The sequence below is a fragment of the Haemaphysalis longicornis genome, unplaced genomic scaffold, assembly GCF_048455015.1.
Source record: "Haemaphysalis longicornis isolate Haplotype H1 unplaced genomic scaffold, Haemaphysalis longicornis Haplotype H1 scaffold_33, whole genome shotgun sequence".
In the NCBI taxonomy this organism is placed as follows: Eukaryota; Metazoa; Arthropoda; class Arachnida; order Ixodida; family Ixodidae; genus Haemaphysalis; species Haemaphysalis longicornis.
In genome coordinates this window covers 2,946,525-2,968,843 of record NW_027526346.1, presented here as the reverse complement: position 1 = coordinate 2,968,843, position 22,319 = coordinate 2,946,525, and the positions used below count along the sequence as shown (strand labels likewise).

At 46.4% G+C, this 22,319-nt stretch overlaps 1 protein-coding gene across 1 annotated transcript; it reads left to right on the top strand.

Annotated features, from left to right (window-relative positions):
• The first annotated feature begins 124 nt into the window (after positions 1–124).
• Mcm5 (Minichromosome maintenance 5) lies at positions 125–22,275 on the top strand. The gene is made up of 16 exons (XM_077705465.1): positions 125–354; positions 1,109–1,235; positions 1,750–1,878; positions 7,060–7,232; positions 8,929–9,084; positions 11,271–11,355; positions 12,077–12,333; positions 13,232–13,343; positions 15,167–15,235; positions 15,406–15,546; positions 16,473–16,649; positions 17,638–17,753; positions 19,601–19,729; positions 20,327–20,429; positions 21,341–21,508; positions 22,140–22,275. The coding sequence occupies exons 1-16, from the start codon at positions 200–202 to the stop codon at positions 22,239–22,241; spliced, it is 2,199 nt and encodes a 732-aa protein (XP_077561591.1). The 5' UTR covers positions 125–199; the 3' UTR covers positions 22,242–22,275.
• Positions 22,276–22,319: the final 44 nt, after the last annotated feature.

Below are 22,319 nucleotides of genomic sequence, written 5' to 3'. Positions count from 1 at the left end.
AATATTAATTTTAGAAAGTTGTTTGGATACTAAATACACTTTACTCTGCGGCAAAAAAAAAATTAATATTGCGTTGACTCTTTTGTTAAAGAGCGCAGGTGGCGCTTCGATCGATTAAAGTTCCGGCGTTTTCGCGCCAAAAATTGGGCGCGCATTGTCTGCTCCCGCATTGTTGCTGGTCCGTTGTTAGTTGCCCACGATGGCCGGTTTTGACGACGGAGGAGTGTTTTTCAGCGATAACTTTAGCTCGGAAAACACGCAGGATGACAGTCAAGTCAATCTTCAAGCCGCCAAGCGCCGATTCCGCGACTTTCTGCGGCAGTTTCACGAAGGAAACTTCAACTACCGCTACAGGTAACTTCCAACACGAGGCCCAGTGGCACCCTTCTTTTTACTCTTTGCAGAACGTGCGTTATAGAGTAATAGCCGTCGCAAAGGTAGTAGCTGGAACCTCGCCACGCCTGGCAAGTCGTCCGATTATTATACCTGCAGTATTAATTTTTCTGTGTACGATATTTGCTTGCATGCAAGCGGGTGCAGCTATCTTGAGAAATCGGGGTAAAAGTATACGTAGTTACTCTTGAATGGCATTCAGAAGAAATCTTGGCTTTTAAAACCGCGATCGCGCTGAGCATTTGTAGAGGTCCTCGTCGGTGTCAATTTTACTTAGGCCCGTACTGGAACGTACAGTAGGTGCGCTTTCAGTAACATGTCTGCCTACGGCCAAGGTCTCTACAACTTTTGTTCGAAGTTCTATGTCTCGTGGCAGCATAGTGATGATTAAGACGGAAAAGGGGCTAAATGTCTTTGCTGTCATTAGTTTTCTCTGGTGCCGTGCGACACTCTAGGCGAACTAATGTGGTATTGTTAGCGGTCGAAGTAATCGGAAGTTTAGGCATGCGAATGCCGCAGATTATCGCATGCCTCCGCACCGCGATGGGTTGATTTGGGAATCAGATTGAATGCTTATTTGTTATTTTATGTTTACATCTCATACGTGGGGAAAAAAACTGTTTGGATTGTATTCAACATCGGGCTTTCCAATTTCGAGTTCGAGGTTCGTGATGCCTTTTTCGATATCAACACCGTTGTCACGCCTTTCATCAAGGGACCAGTTGAAGCAGCACTACAACATGGGCCAGTACTGGCTTGAGGTGGCCATGGAAGACATCTCCAGCTTCGACGAAGTCCTTGCTGACAAGCTGACCAAGCAGCCCACTGAACATCTTCCACTGGTGAGCCTACAGTGTCTTCTATTAGCTAAGGCAATTCAGAATGGAAAGCTCGGTACGTCATCGTCTGTTCCTGCTCAAGACGGCAACTCAGTTTTCCACTTACGTCTACATAACCTTCAGTCAGGTAACCAGATCAGGGAGTAGCTCAACTCAACAACCGCCGTTTCTAGGCTGTGTTGGTAAATAGCCAAGACTAGTGACACTAGCCAAGACGATCCTACCCATCAGTGCATATTGTGGTTGCAGGCAATAGAAACTCACCAGTAAACAGTTTTTCCTATCGTCGCCTATAATTTTATGTGTAAGATGTCGTAATCTTTGTTTGCACAGTGTTTTGCATCAAAATGGTCAAGTTGGTTACCTGTTTTTCTCATCGTAGTTCGCAATTTTTTTTTATTTCCACTGGGTTTTGCATGAAAATGGCAAAGTCAGCCCATCTTGTGGATTATGTAGGGAGGTGGTTACGACCACCACTTACATTCCGTTGGTGTTCTGTGCTTTGTTTTCGGTGCAGCTTGAAGAAGCAGCCAAGGAGGTTGCAGATGAGGTGACCAGGCCGAGACCAGAAGGAGAGGAGGACGTTGCCGACATTCAAGTGATGCTGAAGTCGGAAGCCCATCCTGTCCCTATGAGGGAGATCAAGGTAATAGAGCGTCTCCCTGCCACTGTCTAGAAAACCCTCTTTAGCCGCCTTTTTTAGACTGTAGTCTTTCTTGGGCTATATAAACACGAAAGTATAAGTCTATCTGTCCCTTGAGTCAGCCACCCAGTCGAAAGATACAAGAATTCCGAAACGGGAAGTTTGTGTAGGCAAGACCTTTCCAAACCACCAAAACTGCTAATACAGTCAGTCTAACCCTGCAATGACGAATCCACCCTGGAAAGCCGAAAAATTCGCTTTTACGGTAATTTCGTTTCCATGAGAATGAAACATAAACAATACGAAAATCGCCCACAAACCAAAATCTGTGGCTGAGCATGATTTGTGGGTCGGCGGCTGTCCTGTGGGTATGCTTGGTGAGTGACGTCCTGCTGGCGGGTCACTTCGGCAAAGGTGTACTGGCGTCATTTCCATGATGGATATGATGTCAGTGAAATCTTGGTGTATCCCGGCATAAAACACTTTAGTGTTAAAATATTAAACCCGAAAACAAACAACCCTAAGTATAACGTACTCTTGGGTACTAAAGGTTGCTTCCCTGCAAGAAGACCCTGTGTGCAGGGGTGCACCCTTTTTACAGGCCGCTTGCTTCGTTGTACTGGCGTCACTTCCGTGACGGATGTGACGTCATTGAAATCTTTGTGTATCCGGGAATAAAACACTTCTGTGCTAAAATTTATTTCCGAAAGTCAATTGTAACACTTCGCGAGCCTTTCCTTGCAGTAACTTCACAGCTCAGCTCTCACACTACAAGAAGTGCTTCATTGCTAGTCGTGCGTGCCTGAGAATGGCTGAATCGTGTCAAACACATCCAAAACATCCCGCAGGTTCACTTTCTCTGCATGTTTTACTACCTCGTCCTTCACACCGAGTATGTCCAAGCATCCAAGCGAAGTGCAGCTTCTTCTGCTGACGGACTTTGCCTGACAATGGCACCTCGTTGTTCCAATGCTGTCCACTAAACTAAGTGAGCTCCGCTTTCTTGACGTCCAGAAAGGCCACAGCCGTCACTTTTTTTTTTTTTTTTTTGCTGGTGTCCTTGCTTTTCAAAATGGTAGAGAAAGCTGCAGGCGGTTCTAAACTCGTCGGCGCTATCCTCCCTTCTTCCACTTAGGCAATGATGGATGCCTTATCTCGTACGATAAAAATTTCTGCTTTTGATTGAGTGCAAACGTGCCAATTACCGCGCACACAACGAACACATGTGCGCTGTTCAGCAGTAGCCAGCAACAATAGCCGTAGCCAAAGCAAAGACATGTCGGGCCATGTGTCACCCCCTGGTGGTGTCACTGTGAGGCTGCCTCCACAGACGGCCGTCTGTTGCACAGTCTTCTATGTAAACAAATATGGCGACGGCCATGCAAGTGCGCTGTGGCAAAATTTTGCACACTTGGAGTGCAAAAAAAAAATGCATTTGAGCACTTTATCGACATTGTTTGCCTCAAACAGGTAGATAAAGTGCTGACCGCACTTGCAGCGAATTTCTTTAAAGGGGCCCTGAAAGGCATTTTGAGCACACTAAATGAACTAGCGCAATCGTTAGATAGGGTCGTCAACATCATCTGTGCCAAGTATTACTATTTTACGCGCAGCGGAAAGCTCACACTTTTGTTGCAAAGTTTGTCGCTTTTGTCTCACCCTTCCCTTCGTGTTTTTGGACGCCGCCATCTTCACATGTCTACATCATCGATTCCCAGATGTTCGTCATGAGCTAGACATCCTGCTATTGGGCGGCTTTTTCACGCACTTCCGGCAAAGAGATGAGTCGTCTGCTCAGCATCGGCTCGCCCGCTGATCTGCCAGCGGAGTGCCGGAGTGTAGGACATTTTACGACAAACGAAACAAGTGTAAACAAACGCTTAACCGTTTGTATTGAATGCAACACGGCCATAGCACGACATGGATTTTATGTTACATGAGTACGTACCATAAAGAAAGTCCCGTGGCACTTCTTTGGTGCAATCGCAGAGAACGCCCTGAGCCGAATGCCCGGGTTTGACGCGTACATTTTATTCAACTTCAAAACAATCCAGAGATGCGTTTCGAACGAACGCAACGTCACAACATGCGTTGCAAGTCTGAACCGCGATTGACAGACGATGGGTTGCCTCCTCCTGCCCGTCGTAAATTCGGCACTCACCTCACACCCGGTTTGCGTGGACGAACAGCAAGTCACAACTCTGGCGCGCAAGCGAGAAGGCTTTTAGCCAGGCACACTACACATACCCCATGCGAGGTTGAGTCGTACGTCGTTCGAGAAAGATAATCCAGACCATGGGAAGCACTATCCACCCGCAGAAGTACAATGTTGCATTTCATCGCGAAACGAACGCGTCCACAACACACAGGAGGCGATGCACACACACACACAGCTTCGGTCACTGCATTGGCTTAGCTGCAAGCTTCGTTCGGACAATCAGCGATGCTACGACGATACAGAGCTGCGTGAGGACGACGTGCTAACCACTTCACGTATTTAAAAACACCGGGGCAAAGAACTAGGTTAATCGGAAGCAAAAAATATGTCCTCCATTATAGTGCCTGAAATATACTGGCTAGTGTGCCGAGGGCGGGCTCCAGGCGGGCGCCGGGAGCGATGTACGCGGCCGGCTGCAGCTTGGGGCGCTGCCGTGCGGGAGTGTGCGCGTTCGTTCGGCCCGAGCAGATCGCGCGGTTACCTCCGAGCTGCGGCGCAGACGGCAGCGGCAGAACTTTCCATTCCCGCTTGCGACGAAAGCGAGCGAATGCGACGGAAATTCTGTCGTGCGACGAAAATTTGTCCCGACCATTCGACAAAAACGATCGTCGCGCGACAAAGCGACGGAATACCTGCCGCTTTCGTCGCAAGTGCGAACGGGCCTTTATGCGCAATCACATAAAACAAGGTCTTGCTTATCGCCTGAGCATACGGTTTATATCTGACTACGTTACACTGTGCTTGCCAGTGTATTTAAACGATGTCACTAGGTTTGAAACGTACGCGCTCGGCGTGCAGCTTTGTAAACGCAAGTGGCCTCACATACGCACGCTATTTTGCTGCTAATAGAGTTTTAGTACAGCGTTTGTGGCCTTTGCATACGCTAAACGCTAAATTTTTGCATCCCGCTACGTAAACACTGCGAGGGGAGTTTTAGTAGAGCGGTAGAGCGTCTAATCAGTTTTGCGTAGCGACACACTAATGCATACGGCGCCATCTGTCAAATGTTTTCCGAAATGTCTCGCCGGCTCATCTGCTATCGAAGTGCCGGAGTGTTTGGACATTTTACGACTATCCAAACAAGTGCAAACATACGCTTTCCCGTCAGTGTTGAATGCAACACATGGGTGCAGCTTGTCAGAACACGGGTTCTCGCTGATCGAGTGCGGCGTTGGTTTGCTCTGCGCCTTCCCGTTCATCGCCGCTGATAAAGCGATCCAATCCGGCGCGTTTTGTGCACGGGTTCTGTGTCGGTTTAAAATGTCCTTTTTCACATGCCGCCGGTAGTAGGAATTACAACCGCCGCAAAATAACACCCGCCACCAGCGGGGTCACATCTGAGACCGCGCTTTTTGAATAAACAGTGCGCGGTGCACCAAAGGGAACGAGCGCACGATTCTCCCCGCGCGGCTGCGAATTCGCCGCCGATACCAACGGCAGCTACGTACACCGCGAAAGGGCAAGGCCAGGCCGCACACATGCGGCCAGGTCCTTCGTTCACTTTTCCAGCCTTTAGAGGAGTGTCCATGGGGTCAACAAAGATGAAAAAGCCGAAAGAGCTGGCCCGTAGCAGATGGCAGTCTGTGGGAGCGCAATAGCGGAAGTTCGTCACCGCTGAGGAGCGGAGCATCATGGGAGGGGAGGCCAACAGCGAAGAAACAGTTGAAAGGAGGAGGAAAGACGGCGCGACGATAATGCGCGGTTTTTGATTTACGATTTCTCAGCTAATACTCATCGCTTTAACAAAATTCTTGCAGGAGGAGATTGCTAATACATTGCTTTATTTGGTTACATGTACATCCATGCATCGGCGGAAGGCATTTCAGAACCCCTTTAATGTGGGATCGCTTTCCAAAGGCATTTCGTTGCTGCAAGATATGAAGTACTTTGGTTTCTATGGGTGCTTACCGGGTATCCCAAAATATTTCGTTGCCGCGGGAATTTCTCACTCACGGAATTTCGTTTTTGCGGGGTTTATACTTGTCAACCCTGGAGAGCAAAAGAAAACATTAGGCACATTGGAGGCAAAACATCAGTACATGACTAGTACTAGGCAGTGTTCTTTTGATTGAAAATAGTTGGCGACGTTTGCAGCGAAGTTAGCAGACACGCAACCAATTTTCAACACGAAAGTGTTTTATGCCGGGATCCACCAAGATCTGACTGACGTCATATCCATCACGGAAATGACATTGCCAGAAAAATGCTGCTGCGCCAGGATTTGAGCCAGGTGCTTTACAGACTCCAGTACGAGCTGAAGCAGAAACCGCCGTATGAACGCGCCGTATATCTTTCCTATAAACTCTTCTATTTCGATGGTGTTGCCGTCTACGGGAGGTGAAGCGAAGTAGTGCATCACGATGCTAATGAGTGCCGACAGTTGGCACCAGCTGAGGTCGTCCCAACGCAACCGTCTGCTGTACACTGCACGGAGCAGGGACCTAGTGGTCGCACTTGGCAAAAGCGACGCGCCAGCAGGTTGTCGCTCGCCAAGCACACCCACAAGACAGCCCCGCAAATCATGCTCTTTCGCTGCAGTGGACCGTGTTCACCAAACGATTCGCTGGCAACCGGTTCGGTTCGGTTGGCATGGTTTGCGAGTGCGTGTGGTTTCATTTGGTTTACGCAGTGCTCCAGTGCGTGCAATCCAGTGTACAATGTTGTTAGTCTGATGGTGCCATACTGACAAAATATAAAAGAGCTATGTCCAAGTTTATATCTGTGCAGAATAAACATTCAGCTGATCCTGTGAAGGCGCATCTCACTTTCATGTTGTACCGATTCCCATGAAAGAGGGATCAACCACATTTTTTTACACTTTTCATCGCCCAGCACTAGGCCAGCTCACGCATTTCAATTGAACTATTCTTCACACTAATTCGGAGGCGTGAATGACTAGTGTTGTCTACATTTTAGCGGGGCGAAAGAGAGAAGTGCAATTTTCCTCTTCTGTGTTTTCCCGTCAGTCCGACCAAGTGTCCAGACTTGTCAAGGTGCCGGGCATTGTGATTGCTGCGTCGGGCACCAAGGCCAAGGCGACCAGCATCACCCTGCAGTGCCGGTCATGCCGGGAGACTGTGCCCAACGTTCCGCTCCGGCCTGGCCTCGAGGGATATGCCATGCCGCGGAGGTGTAACAGGTACGCCCCCAAGTGCTGCAATTACCGTTGTACCTCTTCGTTGCAAACAGAAAGCTGATGTCAGGCTACAAAAGGAAGTTTTTAAGGGGGCACATGGGTCTTTGATCAGAAACTTTATCTTTACAGTTATGATGATAAAAATTGGAGGACATATGTAGTTTTTCATTCTGATTGCAGACATAAAATTTGTTTTTCTGTAAAATGACTACATTCAGATTTATTCGGATTTGGTTGTTTGTCAGGTTTTGTAAAAACTGCTGGAGTGATGCAGGCAACAAGGTACCAGTGAACTATGCACAAATCAAGGAGTGTTATCATTCCATTTAGTCTGTGGAAGAAGTTACGACCGTTTGAAGTTTGGGCTTGGAAGGTAAGAGCCAGAAAAACCGATTTTGTCTTCTAAGCACAAACTTCAAACGCGTCACTAGAGAAGAAAGTTCAGTAATAAACCAAAGGAGACTTTCCCAAAACTGTCAGTAAACTAATATTTTACTCTTCATGTTGTTTTAAAATTAAGAAAGACAAACAAGTACTAACGAACAAAAAAATCTCGTCCCCAACGCGCGTGCTACCCCAATACGGATTTTTTTGCGGACTTGTCTTATTTTTATTTTATGAAAATAATCCTTTGTTGTGTTTTAAAAAGATGTTATCTATGAAACATTCTAAATGCACTTGAAGTATAATTTTGCGAGCTCGCTAATCCTCACCACTATCACTCTCAAATGACATTCCGTTCGCCGTGTAGACCTGCACGGCCAAACCAAATGTCATTATCTGCTGATGTCATTCTTTTTGGATGAAACTAGATTTGCCGCGTGACAGAAGTATAAGTGAACCATCGCGGCGTGTAAGGGGAGTCACAAGATCGCTAACCATTCATCTCCCACTTACGATGTATTATGTGCTCTTGTTTGCCCATCTTGCCTGAATCAACTTTTTCGTCCGCAGTGTTGTGTTAACTAAAAAAAGTATCTTTGGCGAGAATACAACTTCCTCGGACAGATGGTTAGTGCTGACCCCAACCACGAGAGAGAAATCCTGCGCAGAATAGGTGTGGGCTGGGGAGCACTTGGCAAGCACTCCCAAATAATGAAAAGAAAGCTACCTCTGTCACTCAAAAGCAAAAATATACAGCCAGTGCATACTGCCGGTTATGACGTATGGAGCTGAAACTTCCTTACTAAACAACTACAGTGCAAACTTAGGTCGGCTCAACGGGCCGTGGAACGAACAATGTTAGGAGTAACACTCAGGGACAAGAAACGAGCTACCTGGGTCAGGGAACAAACTAGAGTTGACGATATCATAGTTGAAATATAAAAAAAGGAATGGACTTGGGCTGGCCATGTAGTGAGGTGAACCAACAACCGGTGGACAAATAGTGTAACAAAGTGGATACCAAGCGATGGGTCTAGAAGAAGGCGAAGGCCGATAACACGGTGGAGTGATGAAATGCGGAACTTCAGGGGTAAACTGTGGACTCGAGCAGTGCAGGACAGGAGTGGTTGGAGGTCAGTGGGAGAGGCCTTCGTCCTGCAGTGGACCTGATCAGGCTGATGACGATGATCTCTGTCCATCTTGCCTGAATCAACTTTTTCGTCCCAGTGTTGGTAACAAAAAAAGAAAACTATCTTTTGGGGCAACAACTTATGCATCCGCCTCGTTCCTGCCTGTTCTTCTTCTGACCGTCCAGTGACCGTGCGGGGCAGCCCAAGTGTCCAGTGGACCCGTTCTTCATCGTCCCCGACAAGTGCAAGTGCGTCGACTTCCAGGTGCTCAAGCTGCAGGAGGTCCCGGACGAGGTGCCCTACGGAGAGATGCCCCGACACCTGCAGCTCTACTGCGAGCGGTGCGTTGCCTCATTTAAGCCTTTTTCAAGCTTTCTTGCTGCAACACACCATGACTTCGAATAATTTGAATGGAGTTATTAAAGAAGATTGTCTTTCTTGGGCTACCTGGATGCAAAAATTTTCGTCTGTCTGTCTGTCTCTACTCAAATGCAACTGCCAAGCCAAAAAACAGGTCAAGAAAAATGCTTGACCATGAAGGATTAAGGCAGGACTGAATTACTAATCTTACTATTTTTTGTTAATTTAAGTACTAATTTTTGATTAACTAATTACTAATTTTAAATTACATAATTGCTGTTGTGGCTCAGACTTGTCCATGTACGTACATAACTTAGAGTGCCAGATTTCTTATAAGGGGGAACATGGGTCTTTGGGACCGAAAAGTTCCCCGAAAAAGCGTTTCTTAGGTATAGCTTCTGCTTTGCAGAGCTTTTGCTCGGAAAATTCTGTACTTGGAACACAGTACCAGGTACTTATGAAAGCCACAGAGGCCCGATTTCAACAACAAAAAAAATGACAATTTTTCCATAATTTCCCGCGTCCTCGCCACAAGTGGTATCGCAGTGGTAGGAAATTTCCGAAAGGTACATCCCAGTATGTAGTGCAGCTAGGAAGATAATTTCTTTTGCACTGTGAAACTGAATGTGTAAACCATGCGATATGGGAAGCAGATTTTGCATTTTGTGCTTCAGTAGTTGTTCATTAGCATTTTTTTTTAATTGGTTAGCAGGAGTAGTTCAAAACTAGAAGTTAGAATTGATGTAAACGTGTATGTGATTGCAAAACAAACAAAAAAAAAACTGCTTCCCACATTTCATTCTCCACAACTTCTGGTATCTATTCATGCTTTGTTGGTAATTTTTTGTTGAGTACCGCATTTTTCGGTCTACAAGGCGCACTTTTGTATAAGTCGCACCCCCCTCAAAAAGGCGGTTTTTCAGAAAAAAAAAAGACGTTTATAGGTCGCACTGGTGTATAAGATGCACGGGTGTACAAAATGCACTTGTTAATCAGGTAAACTCATAGAGGATCAGTTCTTTAGAAAGTGCAGTGAAAGTACATGGTTGAGGCTGCCGCCGCCTCTGAACGTATCCCCTGGTAAGCAGTGCTAGACATGTGCATCAACCGTCCAAAGTCTAGACAGAACTAATTTCTCAAAAAATGGTTTATTGATACACACAGATGGCATGTACTTACAGACGGCGTTTAGGCAAAACCACCAAAGTCTTCTTCCTCTGACTCGCTAACAAATAATTAATCCATTTAGACCATGGAACTGTCACACAGCACACAGGCACCTTTTCGAGCGCTGACCACGCGCGGTTGCCACGTACCAAATTTATTCCATACATAAGTTGCACCGGCGGATAAGACGTACCAATAAAAATTTCAGAAAAAAAACTGCGAGTTGTACACCGGAACATATGGTAGTTTTTTCCCTATTGTTCTCAAAAACAATCAAGAAAGATTTTTGCTTAACTCAAATCTAATTGGATATTCGAAATCAGCTAAGAAAACTGAATAGGCCCATGAAGTTTCATTAAAATTGGTTGGTAAGCAAAAAAAGAGTATTTAACATCATCAAATCCCCCTTAATTGAAAATACAGGTTGGATTGTATGGTAGCAAATGAATAAGAAGTGTTGAAAATGGTGTCAAAGATGAGATAAAGCAAGCATTAAAACAAAGCATGTTGTCTCGATGTTACAAATAACTGGTTGCCCAGCCTGCATTCTTGTGTACATAAAGATGTCGACGCTTAGTGTGTTGGCTAGGTGGAACAAGCGATGAAACCACAAATAAGCAGAGTGTATGCACATATGGCAGAATTACTTCCGCGTCGATTCCGCCAGCTACAACTTGTACCATATGTGTTCCTCACTTTTGTTGTCCTCCCAATATTCTTTTTGAAGTGTGGGAATCTACAACTCTTGAAATTTCTTGCACTTACTGCAAATTGTCTGCATGGGGTTTGTTTGCATGAAAGTATTGGCTGCTGAAAGTAGTGAAACTATTTTTTCACTCAGTTCGAATCTAGTAACCGGACCTGGGTTTTCTCTTTTTGTTTTCGCATTGTATCTGTATTAAGGAAAGAGTGCCCGTGTGGGGGACCAGTCGGTTCTGGAAATAAAAAAAAGAAAAACATCAGACTAAGTAGAAAAATTCCTTTTCCTAATGTTTCGCAGGTACCTCTGTGAGCAAGTGGTGCCCGGGAACCGGATCACAGCCATCGGAGTCTACTCCATCAAGAAGACTGCGCATACCGCAAAGGTATGCAGGACTACTGTTGGAATTCGTGCAGATTGCTGCCAGAAAGTGGTCCGCCGACATTCATGACTTTCATGACTGTCCCGACGTTCATGACTCTGACTTTCAAGTCTAGAGATCACGAACATTTTGTTGCAAGTCCTGCTGTTAATATTGTGTTCAGTTATGTATAGTTCGCACTTAGCACAGGACGGGCATAATTGGAGATTAATGGGAGAGGACTTCGCCCTGCAGTGGGCGTATATAGGCTGGTGGTGGTGGTGATGATGATGAATGTATAGTTCATTAATATTGCCTCTGCATTTGAGTGCTTTTGAATGATTTTATTTTGGCATAAAGTCAACCCACACGTGTCCTTCTAGCCGTAATTGGCTTTCCCTCGTTACGAGCGCGCATTCCACGAGGTGTTCTTCACAGGGAGTTTTCGGATCGGACGGGCAAAGCCGGCCCTGTATGGCCGTACTAATAAAAATAAGAGCTCCATTGCGTATCGTGCAGGGACATTTAACTGCTTATTTTGCTTAGTAAAGAAAGTAAGTGGGTAGCTTACTTTGTGGATGTGGCACTGACACCGACTTCTCCCCAGGCTCGTGTCAATCAACCATTCATTTCTACTTATAACTCTGATGCTGAAATTCACTGGACTCCATCGTAATGCTTCCCCGCCTTCAAATCACAGACTCAAGTGCCCCTGAGTATTAATTCCTCGTTCATGCCCTTGCAGAAAGGCCCCCAGGAGAAATCCAACATCGGCATCCGCGCGCCCTACCTCCGTGTGGTGGGCATAGCGGTGAACACAGAGGGTGCGGGCCGGGTGGGCGGCACCATGATCACCCCAGACGAGGAGGACATGTTCCGCCACCTGGCCAGCAGCCCCAACATCTATGAGCGCATCGCCAAGAGCATCGCCCCCTCCATCTACGGCTTCGCCGACGTCAAGAAGGCCATCGCCTGCCTCCTCTTCGGGGGATCCGTCAAGCGGTGCGTGCCTCCCACAGGGCAATGCTGTAGAAAAATTACAGCCGTTCCACTCAATGCGAAAGCTGTCGGAAGAGCAGAGCAGTGACTCGCCTTAACGGGCTGTAGCGCCGCTATCCGCTCATGGCTACCGCCCAATGCAATTCAAATTTCCCGCGAGCCTTTGCAGTGCTCGCGTGCGCACCCTGCCTGAAACTGCGCCAGCAGGAGTTCTGCTCTCTTTGTGCTTGCTTTTCCTCCCGCGCGTGCCGGCGTTGGACTGCCACTTTTTTCCCGCTTACGTAAAAACTAAACCAACGGGCGTTTTTAACTAAATGAACGTGGGTGCTGCCGGTTAATTACGTATATTTTGCCTCAAATGTACCTGCAGTTTTCTTGGCGCTAAACAGTGGAGACATGTTGGACAAGCACCAGCAGTTCATGAGTTACGAGCGCTTATGACTATATAAACCGCTTGGCTTTTGAAGCCTTTGTGGGAGGCGACAACGACTGAATGCTGTGTAACTCTACTTGGGTCCAGCGAGTGAGCTACGATAACAAGGCGAGCCCCTAAAGTGCTCTGCACTCAAAATTCATCAGCTCTTCTGCTCTGTGAAGAAGAATGGGCAGCGAAGCCTTGTAGCACACAACATTGAGGTGACAAATTATTTAAGTGAAAGCTATCGGCAGATTTTACTGCTCTTGAGCGGTGACGGTGGTCATCCCTAAGAAAGACACATTTAATTAATTATACCTTAAAGCTCTGGTGGCATTGCATAAGGGGGTCAGATAACAGCGTTTGCAGGAGTACCGTTGAACAGAAAAATGATAAAAATAATTATAAAAACGCGATTAAAGACATACATACACACACGCACATGTCCAAGCGGTGTAGTAACGACCGTTATCCCACCCGTTTCAGACTCCCTGACGGCCTTAGGAGGCGTGGCGACATCAACCTGCTACTGCTTGGAGACCCCGGTACAGCCAAGAGTCAGCTGCTCAAGTTTGTGGAACGTGTGGCCCCCATTGCGGTAAGATCTTCAAAACTCATGGGCCTGCTGGAACGTGGAACAAAGTTGTAGCTTGCGTTGTACTCAAAAGTTCATTTAGCTGTCTTCACGTTTGTGTGTTCTTCCACGGCGGCCGCTTTTCTAATGGAGGCGGAAAGCAAGAACGCCCGTGTGTTCGAGATTTCGGCGCACGTAAAGATCCCCGGGTGGTCAAAATTAATCCAGAACCCTCCATTACGGCGTGCCTCATCACCTGTGTATTAAACCTTATGATCAATCGATCAAGTCAATTGTGTGTTCTTGATTTCAATTGTGTGTTCTTGATTTCTTGATTGTGTGTTCTTTTCCCAGTTTTCAAGAAAACTGGGAAAAGATCAGTGTGGGAAAGAAGTACCGTATAAACCGGATTATAGGTCGACCCCCTACCTTGAGGTGGGAAAAGTTTACAAAAAAAAATAATTCGGCACAGGAGCGCACTCACAATGTCTATATTTATTTTCGACGCCTGTCCGTCACTGCCACTCACTATGCCTGCCGAAGTCACTCGTCCAAGCTCTCGGAGTCGTCCGAGGATGACTGCTTCGCACTGTCATCTTCCATGCCATCAGGCGCGTTGCTGATGGAGCACTTTTTGAACGCTTGTGTAACCATGTCGTCGGTCAGCGACTGCCCAGAGAAGGACACCCAGCTTGACACAGTCGCAACCGGCCCGTATAGGTCTTTTTGTTGTCGCCGGCTATCCACTCATTGTACAGTTCGCGGAGCCGGTCCGCGCATGGCCTCCGGAGCGATCGTGAGCGAAGTTCCCGGACGAAGGCCGCCACTTTGTTCTCCAACTCGGGGTGCACCGCTTGACGTCCACAGAACGATCGGTTTCGGGGGTTGCACGCGCACAGCTTAGCTTTCTGGCTCCGCCAGTACCGCACACTTTTCTCTGAAACGCCTAACTGGCGTTACGCCGCCATATTCCCATTCTGCTCGGTGACTCAATCGCCGTCAGCTTAAACGCCGCGGTAAACTGGTGTCGACTGCCGCCACTTATCTCGGAACAGAGACGTACAGAAATGTATGCACGCACGCGTAAAGGTGAGTAAAAGGCGAAAAACTAGAGAAAAGCGAAACCAAATAAAGGCCTGATAGAGCGAGAGAGCAGTCCGACACGAATGGCAATGGCGACGAACTACGCTTGCACATTGTTGCCAGACAACGATTTACATGCTGCCAATGACCGCTATATAAGACGGGGGTGACTTTTGTGCGGATTTTTTTGGAAAAAAACTCGACCTATATTCCGGTTTATACGGTAGGCTGACTGGAGTATCACTTAGAGGTAAGAAACGAGCGTCGTGAGATTGATTTCAGTTAGTTTAGCCAGTCTTTGCTTCATTTATTAAAATTTTAAGTCCCTGCATGGACTAATCAATGTGAGTCCACTGCATGTGGCTGTGGCTTACACAGAGTGGCTGATTGAGGTAATGTTTGAACTTTTCTTAGCAACCTGCTACTTTGGCGCCTCTTTTATTCTTATTGGGGCACTTAAAGAAACCAGTTTGCAGTTCTAGTTACTGATCGCTTTACCGGTGTGTTGAACGGAACGAGCACGTTTGAGCTGCTACATTAGTGGTCTGAACTTTGGCAGGAAGAAGGGACTTCGCTACAGGTAATTCGTTTAGCTAACTGCTCAGAACTTCCGTTGCAGGCTTTAACAAAGTGCACTTTTGATTAAAAACTAACGAAGCTGGTATTTAAGGGAGAAGTTTAGTTGTGGGCCACAACAAAGCAATGTTTTAATTAAAGAGCTGGACGTAGTCGTAGTTTCACGTTTCCTCATTTCATTTGTGCAGGTGTACACATCTGGCAAGGGCAGCAGTGCGGCCGGTTTGACGGCATCCGTCAACAGGGATCCAGCAACCGTAAGTAATCGGCTGACATTTCACCACCAGTGTTTCCGAAACTTGCCTATTAATTACGCAGAAAATAAAAAACACATAACCTAACAGTTTTGCTTCCTTTCACATTGCAAACGAAAGTCCTCCCTCACTCGTGCAATCATCTCTCTGTATTTCTTTTTTTTCTCCTATAGCGCAGCTTTGTCATGGAGGGAGGCGCCATGGTGTTGGCCGATGGCGGCGTCGTCTGCATTGACGAGTTCGACAAGATGAGGGAAGACGACCGGGTGGCCATTCACGAAGCCATGGAGCAACAGACCATCTCCATAGCCAAGGTGAGATTCGTAGAGCTTTCGTTGTTCGCAGAAATTCAGACTGCAGTGGTTTTGGATGAAAGTAGTCGATGGAGTGTACTCAACTTGAACCTCGAATGTAGGGGGATGCAAATTTGTGAAATCCGTAAAATCGAGGCTCAACTGTACTTCAGTGGATAACTGCGAATTTAGTTGACCTCTGGTTAGGTTAGGTTGGGCTCGCACTATTGAGCACTGCGGAGAACAAACCAACGTATGACAAAGCTTGCTTTGTAGTGAAGGCCCTTTTTTTTTTTTTTTCCTTTGTGGAATTAAATTGTGAAATTTCATTCTAGATGGTGGATGCAAATGTCGGCAATGTGTGAGTCAAAGATTAGGATTAATTTTGTTTGCTTGTAATGGTGCGGGTAGTTTCTTGACGCAACTTACTTTTCACATGCAGTGTGCAAAAATGCAGCATGCTTTTATTAGGTAGGAAGCACATAAATGCAAATGACCGGCTGTTTTTTACCCTAATGGAATTAGTTTTCATTGCTTGAGCTTCTTTCATTATACACATGAATGTCACGCTTTGTGAGCCAGAAATTAGGCTTAACTTTTGGTAACAGATTCTGCGCTTGTAGTAACGGGCAGTTTACCGGTGCAGTTCACTTTTGGCCTGTAGTGCATGGAAGTGTAGCGCGATTTCATCAAGTAGAAGGCACCCGAATAAAAATGGCCAGACCTAAACGCCAGACTTGAAGGTTTTGTAATCATGCAAGACGTCCCCCCTCCCTCAGCACGCAAGAACAGGTTTTTTCAAAGTCTGCCTCTGTCTTCAGGTTTCTGCTTAGTAGTAGTCTCTAACTGCCAAAAATATGCAGCGCTGTTCAGTATTGCTTTATAGTGGAGGCATTGCTAATTGCATCTGACCGCATGTGTGTGTGCATGTGCTTACATTCCTCCAGGCTGGCATCACGACCACCCTGAACTCCCGCTGTTCCGTGCTGGCCGCGGCCAACAGCGTCTTTGGCCGCTGGGACGACCTGAAGGCTGACGAGAACATCGACTTCATGCCGACCATCCTGTCTCGTTTCGACATGATCTTCATCATCAAGGACGTCCACGACGAAAAGAGAGACTGCGTGAGTCTATTTCTCGCTAACTGCCCCTTTAGCTTCTCTTTCATTCGTTTTTTTTTTTCTCCAGGTAAGATGGTACGTGTATGTCCATGTTGAAGGACAAGTCTTTCTTTTTTTCCCCCCCCCCCCCCCCCCCCTGTATTTGGAAAAGCTGTGGAAGCTGTAGCCAGGGCCAGTGCATGACAATGCTCCTTGGTTGGCGCAGTCACCTGTCACCTCAATTTAGGTTTTCTTTTTTTTTTTTTTTTCTCTCCCTCTTTTAAACAAGTGGCCATCAAATATTTTTACTGCTGCGACTGAATTGGAGTGAGGTAGTAGTGTAGGTATGCTCTGTGACCCCATGCTGGGCAGCAAAAAGAAGGTGGCCCGAATTTGAAAAAAAATCCGGGGCCATCTGAGATCCACTACCGTGAAACCTGGAGAGGGGCGAAGCATGCAGTGTACAAGTGTATTCTCAGTGCCTTGGCGTTTTTGCCAACAAAGATGAAACCGCTGGGGGGTAAGGGTATACAGCTTTGCTGTAAAAGTCTCTTGTCTTTGAAACACGAAGCTCTCTAGCGCAAGGCATAAACGAGTGTCCCGGTCTTTATTTATTACTGTGACTACATGAGACGGCGATTACGGCGACGACAGGAGACGCCAACAGCCCGGGCCCCCTGAGGGGCTTCGCCTTTAAACAGAAAGAAAATGCAGATGAGACAACACCGTTTAGCACATTACTAACTACTGTGCTTCGCATAAAACTGTGATCCTTGAGTTGGGTGTTTCGTAACTGCATAACACAACTGAACGTGGTCATTCGCGTCCATTTCCAGGACTTTGACAGGTTTAGACAAGTCCTGTTTAAGTTTTTTTTGGCAATGCGGCTTAATGCTATCGCATTTTAATAGTGATAAAAAAAGGGTGTCCAACGTGACCTGCAACAACACTGGCGCTGACTCGCGTTGATGACCTCTGACCCTCCTCCGTCCGTCCCCCATTATATTCCCAGACCCTGGCCAAGCACGTGATGGGCATCCATATGAACGCCGAGCCGACCTCCGAGAAGGAGCAGGAGGGCGAGCTCAGCCTGAGCGTGCTCAAGAAGTACATCTCCTTCTGCCGAGAGTGAGTCTCGCTTGTCTCCTCGCCTCCTCGTCTCTCCGAGCAGTGAGCTTGGTTGAAAGTTGCTCCGCAAGTTTGATGAAGATAGATAGGGTTGTTCGTTTTTGGGTTTTATATTTTTTCAAAATCGGGGGTGGGGGAGGGGGGGGGTAAAAATCGGGGGCTCGTTTTCGAACTAATATTTGGGGAGAAATCAGGTGTTTTTGCGAAACCATTCTGAAATTGTTTTTTTTTTTTTTTTTAGGTTAAATCGTTAGATGTACGAAGTAAGCTTATTTTAATACACTCAGTTTGTTTTAGAATGTGTCACGAGCTTTTTAACGCTGTGTTAAAATTGGTGTTTATTTCAAGCTGGTAATCGGGGGAATTCACGGTTCTCTTTAAATGCTCTCTGAAATTGGGTATTTGTTTGAAAATGATAAATATTGACAGTAAATAGCGTTGATAACTTGTAGCAAATGAAAAATTTTATTCACGAAAAGCTGGTCATCAATTGTTCCCTCATCCTTGTTTACATACATTATTGTGGTCTTTTTGCGCAACTAATTGTTGGTCATCATTCGAGGCCTGTGTGATCGGTGAGTGTATCTCAACTGGGAGAAGGGTCTCTCAACAACACAGCTTCGGTTAGAGTCATTCCAATACTCAATGAGTTCAGAAGGTGTGTTTGTGCGCTTGCTTCCAGCAAGTACTGGTGAAGAACGGCGGAACGTCAGACCACAATCATGCAGATCTCTCCTTTGAAAAGGTCCATTCATTGAGAAATCGGGTTTAAGCCAAATCTCTCGAAACATGTTTGGGGTGTACAAATCAGGCAAAATCAGGTTCTACTTGGAAACGAACAACCCTAAAGATGGTCGGTGGGGTCGATTTAACCACGCCAATGAGAGCCATGAATTAGTCCGTTTAATCGGGGACCCCGTGAAATCAAGAAAGCATTGAGCCTGTGTGCAACTGTAGGAAAATGCAAATCTGTTCATTAATTCGTGTAATTTAGGGTCGACTAAGTAAGTGGACTGTGCGTGCTCCTATGTGCTTCTTTCTGGATATGCAGATGTCATCTGTCAGAGCCACTGTTGAAAGCAGTTTTTTCTTCACTCGTGCAGCAACGTTTTGAAAAGGGGCATATTGTTTTTTTTTTTTTTTCGCCGCTTCTGGAGCAGTTCTTTCAACCTAAATTTCACATCTGTTTTCCGATAGACAGATTTATATTTAGGAGAAAGGTTAGATAGAACCCATTTCTATTGTTCGTCAATACGAAGTAATGAGCATTCTTCGAAGTTGTAGGGCAGATTTGTGTTGACAGACTGAGTTCACTTTACGCCTTCCTCCTTTCCTCACTCAGCTAGAATGTCTACTTTTTTTCCCCTGTCCCCTTTTGTTTGGAAAGTCAAATTGACCCCCCCGCCCACAGCACAGCACTCACTGACAGACACTGACATACCAAAAACGGGGGGAAGTAGCCTAAAAACACCAACTGTACTCAAAACTTTCAAGGAGGTATAGTGCAAGAAAGGTGTTGGCATATGAAACGCCGTGGCATGTGGGTGCAGAGAGTTGCACATTTATCCGCAAGACCTCGATGATACAGACAATGGGGCTATGGCAGTTTTGCTTATCCCGCAAATGAGTTAGATACTGCTAATAAGCACCGGACTGCCAGTTCTTATTCACCAAATTACTACCGTGTGTCTGCCTAAAATTTGCCGAATAACGTATTAAAGGACGGTAAAAAGAAAATATGCAACGCTTCACATTGTGCCGCAACGTCTCACATTGTGTCATAGTAACTTTCAGTTCCATCCTTTCTGAAGTTGCGTTTTTTTTTTTTTTTTTTTCTAAAACTGCAGCAAGTGTGGACCCAGGCTGTCCGCACCGGCTGCCGAGAAGCTCAAGAACCGCTACGTCATGATGCGCAACGGCACCCGGGAGCACGAGCAGGAGTCCGTCAAGAAGTCCAGCATTCCCATCACCGTCAGGTGGGATATGCCGGCAGCTGGCGAGTTCTCCTTCCGTTGTCAGAACGGCCGGTTTCTGTGGTTCGTTCATGCGTTCCACTGGTTGCCCTGCAACTGTGAATCGCTTCCATTGTTGCACCGATGGTAATTGCACCAACAGGAATTGCACAAACGGGAGTCACCTTGGTTGCTCTAACTAGTTGCACCAATGGGAATCACTCTGGTTGCACTAACGGGAGTTGTACCGCCGGGAATCATACTAACGGCCATTCCACCAATGGCAACTGCATCAACAAGAATTGCACTGATGGGAGCCGCCCTGGTTGCACTAACAATAGTTGCACCAATGGGAATCACCATGGTTGCACTAATGCCCATTCCACCAATGGCAATTGCATCAACGAGAATTGCACCAATGGGAACCACACTGGTTGCACTAATGAGCTGAACCGCCGGGAATCGCACTAACAGGCATTTCACCAATGGTAATTGCACTAATGGGAACCGTATCAGTGGGAATTGCACCGCCATGCCAATGTTTTACTCTCGATTCTCTGTTACGGCCCTTCGGAGAACCATTCGAATGACATGGTTGTGTGTGTTCTTGTTGCAATGCAGGCAGCTGGAGGCTATTGTGCGCATAGCAGAATCCCTGGCCAAGATGCAACTGCAGCCGTTCGCCACGGAGTGGCACGTTGATGAAGCACTCCGACTGTTCCAGGTAGGCATTTGGAAGGCTGCTGCCTCTTGCCCAGTTCAACTTCAAATTGAAGCAGGCTTGAGAATTTCGTTGCTAAAGGGTGCCACGAAAGAAAGCACCCTGAATCACAGACTCGCAAATTGAAATTTGTTACCTTTTGGGAACAGAACATTAATCTTTTTCTTGTGTGTCTATGTCTTTACTTACCTTATTTTCGCGTGCTCTTTGCGAGGTTTTTGTTTCCAGACTATATATATATATATAATATAAGAGACCTCGGTAACAGCAACAGCGGGGGGTTTTTCGACGTTTCGACTTGTGACAAGTCTTCTTCTTGACTTGTTGAATTAAACCCTCCGCTGTTGCTGTTACCGAGGTCTTGTACTTTGTGTTCACCACGCCTTCGGCCCCATCGCCAGCATGCCAGAGATATATATATACTCTACAAACTGCACCCTCCCTCACCTAAAAATCGTGTGACCGCTTTGTAATCAAATACGGTTGTCAGAGCCAATGCCAATGAAACGTGTAAGGAAACGAAACTACCTGGAGGGTACAGTGGTAGCATGGGGGAGAAAAATGGAGAAAGCGAAAATGAGGGGGAAAGGGCACTGCCTCTCATTTTCTCACGGAAGGTTTAAATTGTTAATAGCTGTCATGTACTCCCGACTGTAAAGAAATATGCCCCAGTCTCTTTCCTGTACACCTTTCTCTAAACATCGACTTTCAATTTCTTAAGCCTAGTCGGCATAGCCTCTGTGATAGCTGAAAGTGAAGTTTGCCCCAAGTCGCGCCATTTTGCATACCCTCTTTTTTTCTATGCGTAAATTACAGATTTGGGAGCGATTCCAACGAGAAAAAAAGCGTTGTGCAAAGAGCGCCACCCTGCGTAACACCATGGCACTAAATTCTCTCACTCCCTTCCTTGTCAGGTCTCAACTCTCGACGCCGCTCTGTCTGGCGACCTGTCCGGCGCTGAGGGCTTCTCGACGCAGGAAGAGCACGAAATGCTGCTTCGCATTGAAGGCCAGATGAAGCGGCGCTTCGCCATTGGCTCACAGGTCTCCGAGCACAGCATTGTCCAGGACTTCCTCAAGCAGGTTCGTTGTGCCAGCCTCGGTGGATTGTATATAGTTAATTACAATCTGGTGGGAAGTTACCAGCGCTTTTATCTCCCTTCTTAAAAACTTACTCTATCAGGTTTTTTTATTATAACTTTCCCTTGTTGAGCACGAAACAGCATTGACTGCACATTAAAGAAACTGCTCATAGAGGTTAACCTCTCAGAAAAGGCAAATATTTGCTTGGGCTTAACTGCGGGCGTGTGCATTCAGAATGACTGTCAACTCCATGGGGTACAACGTGACTGGGTGGACTGAATATAAACCAAAGGTTTTGTGTCTTTTAGGTGTGTTATGCACAGTGTTGCGTGCATCGGCAAGCTTGCAAAATGGGGAAGATAATGCAGGCTAAAGCATTTTGATGAACAGCTAAATTTTAATACCTGGAGGCAATTCAAATACTTTTGAAGCAGCAAGGTTTGATCCTGTCAGCTTATGTGTTTTCTCATTAAGGCATATAGCAATGACTGTAGCAAAGAATAAATGTGTAAAAATTTTAGAGAAGTCGGCCATAGTGCAAGATCTCGGCGAGATGACAAACATGGTTGCCGTGTCCCCATTTTTGCTATGAGCAACGACTAATTATTTTTAAAATCCTTGCTTGCCGCAGAAATATCCGGAGCGTGCCATCTACAAGGTCCTCCACTACATGATCCGGCGAGGAGAGATCCAACACCGCATGCAGCGCAAGATGCTCTACCGCATCAAGTAGCACCCGCAAAGACTCACCACACTTTTATTGTATGTAAATATACTCTTTGATCGTGTTCTGTGTTCCTATATACATCGT

Bases quoted from the DNA above. Each gene is read 5' to 3' on its own strand.
- Mcm5 (XM_077705465.1), top strand. From the start codon at position 200: ATGGCCGGTTTTGACGACGGAGGAGTGTTTTTCAGCGATAACTTTAGC. The intron at 15,547-16,472 runs GTGAGATTCGTA...ACATTCCTCCAG, and splicing joins AGACCATCTCCATAGCCAAG to GCTGGCATCACGACCACCCT. The intron at 16,650-17,637 runs GTGAGTCTATTT...TTATATTCCCAG, and splicing joins ACGACGAAAAGAGAGACTGC to ACCCTGGCCAAGCACGTGAT.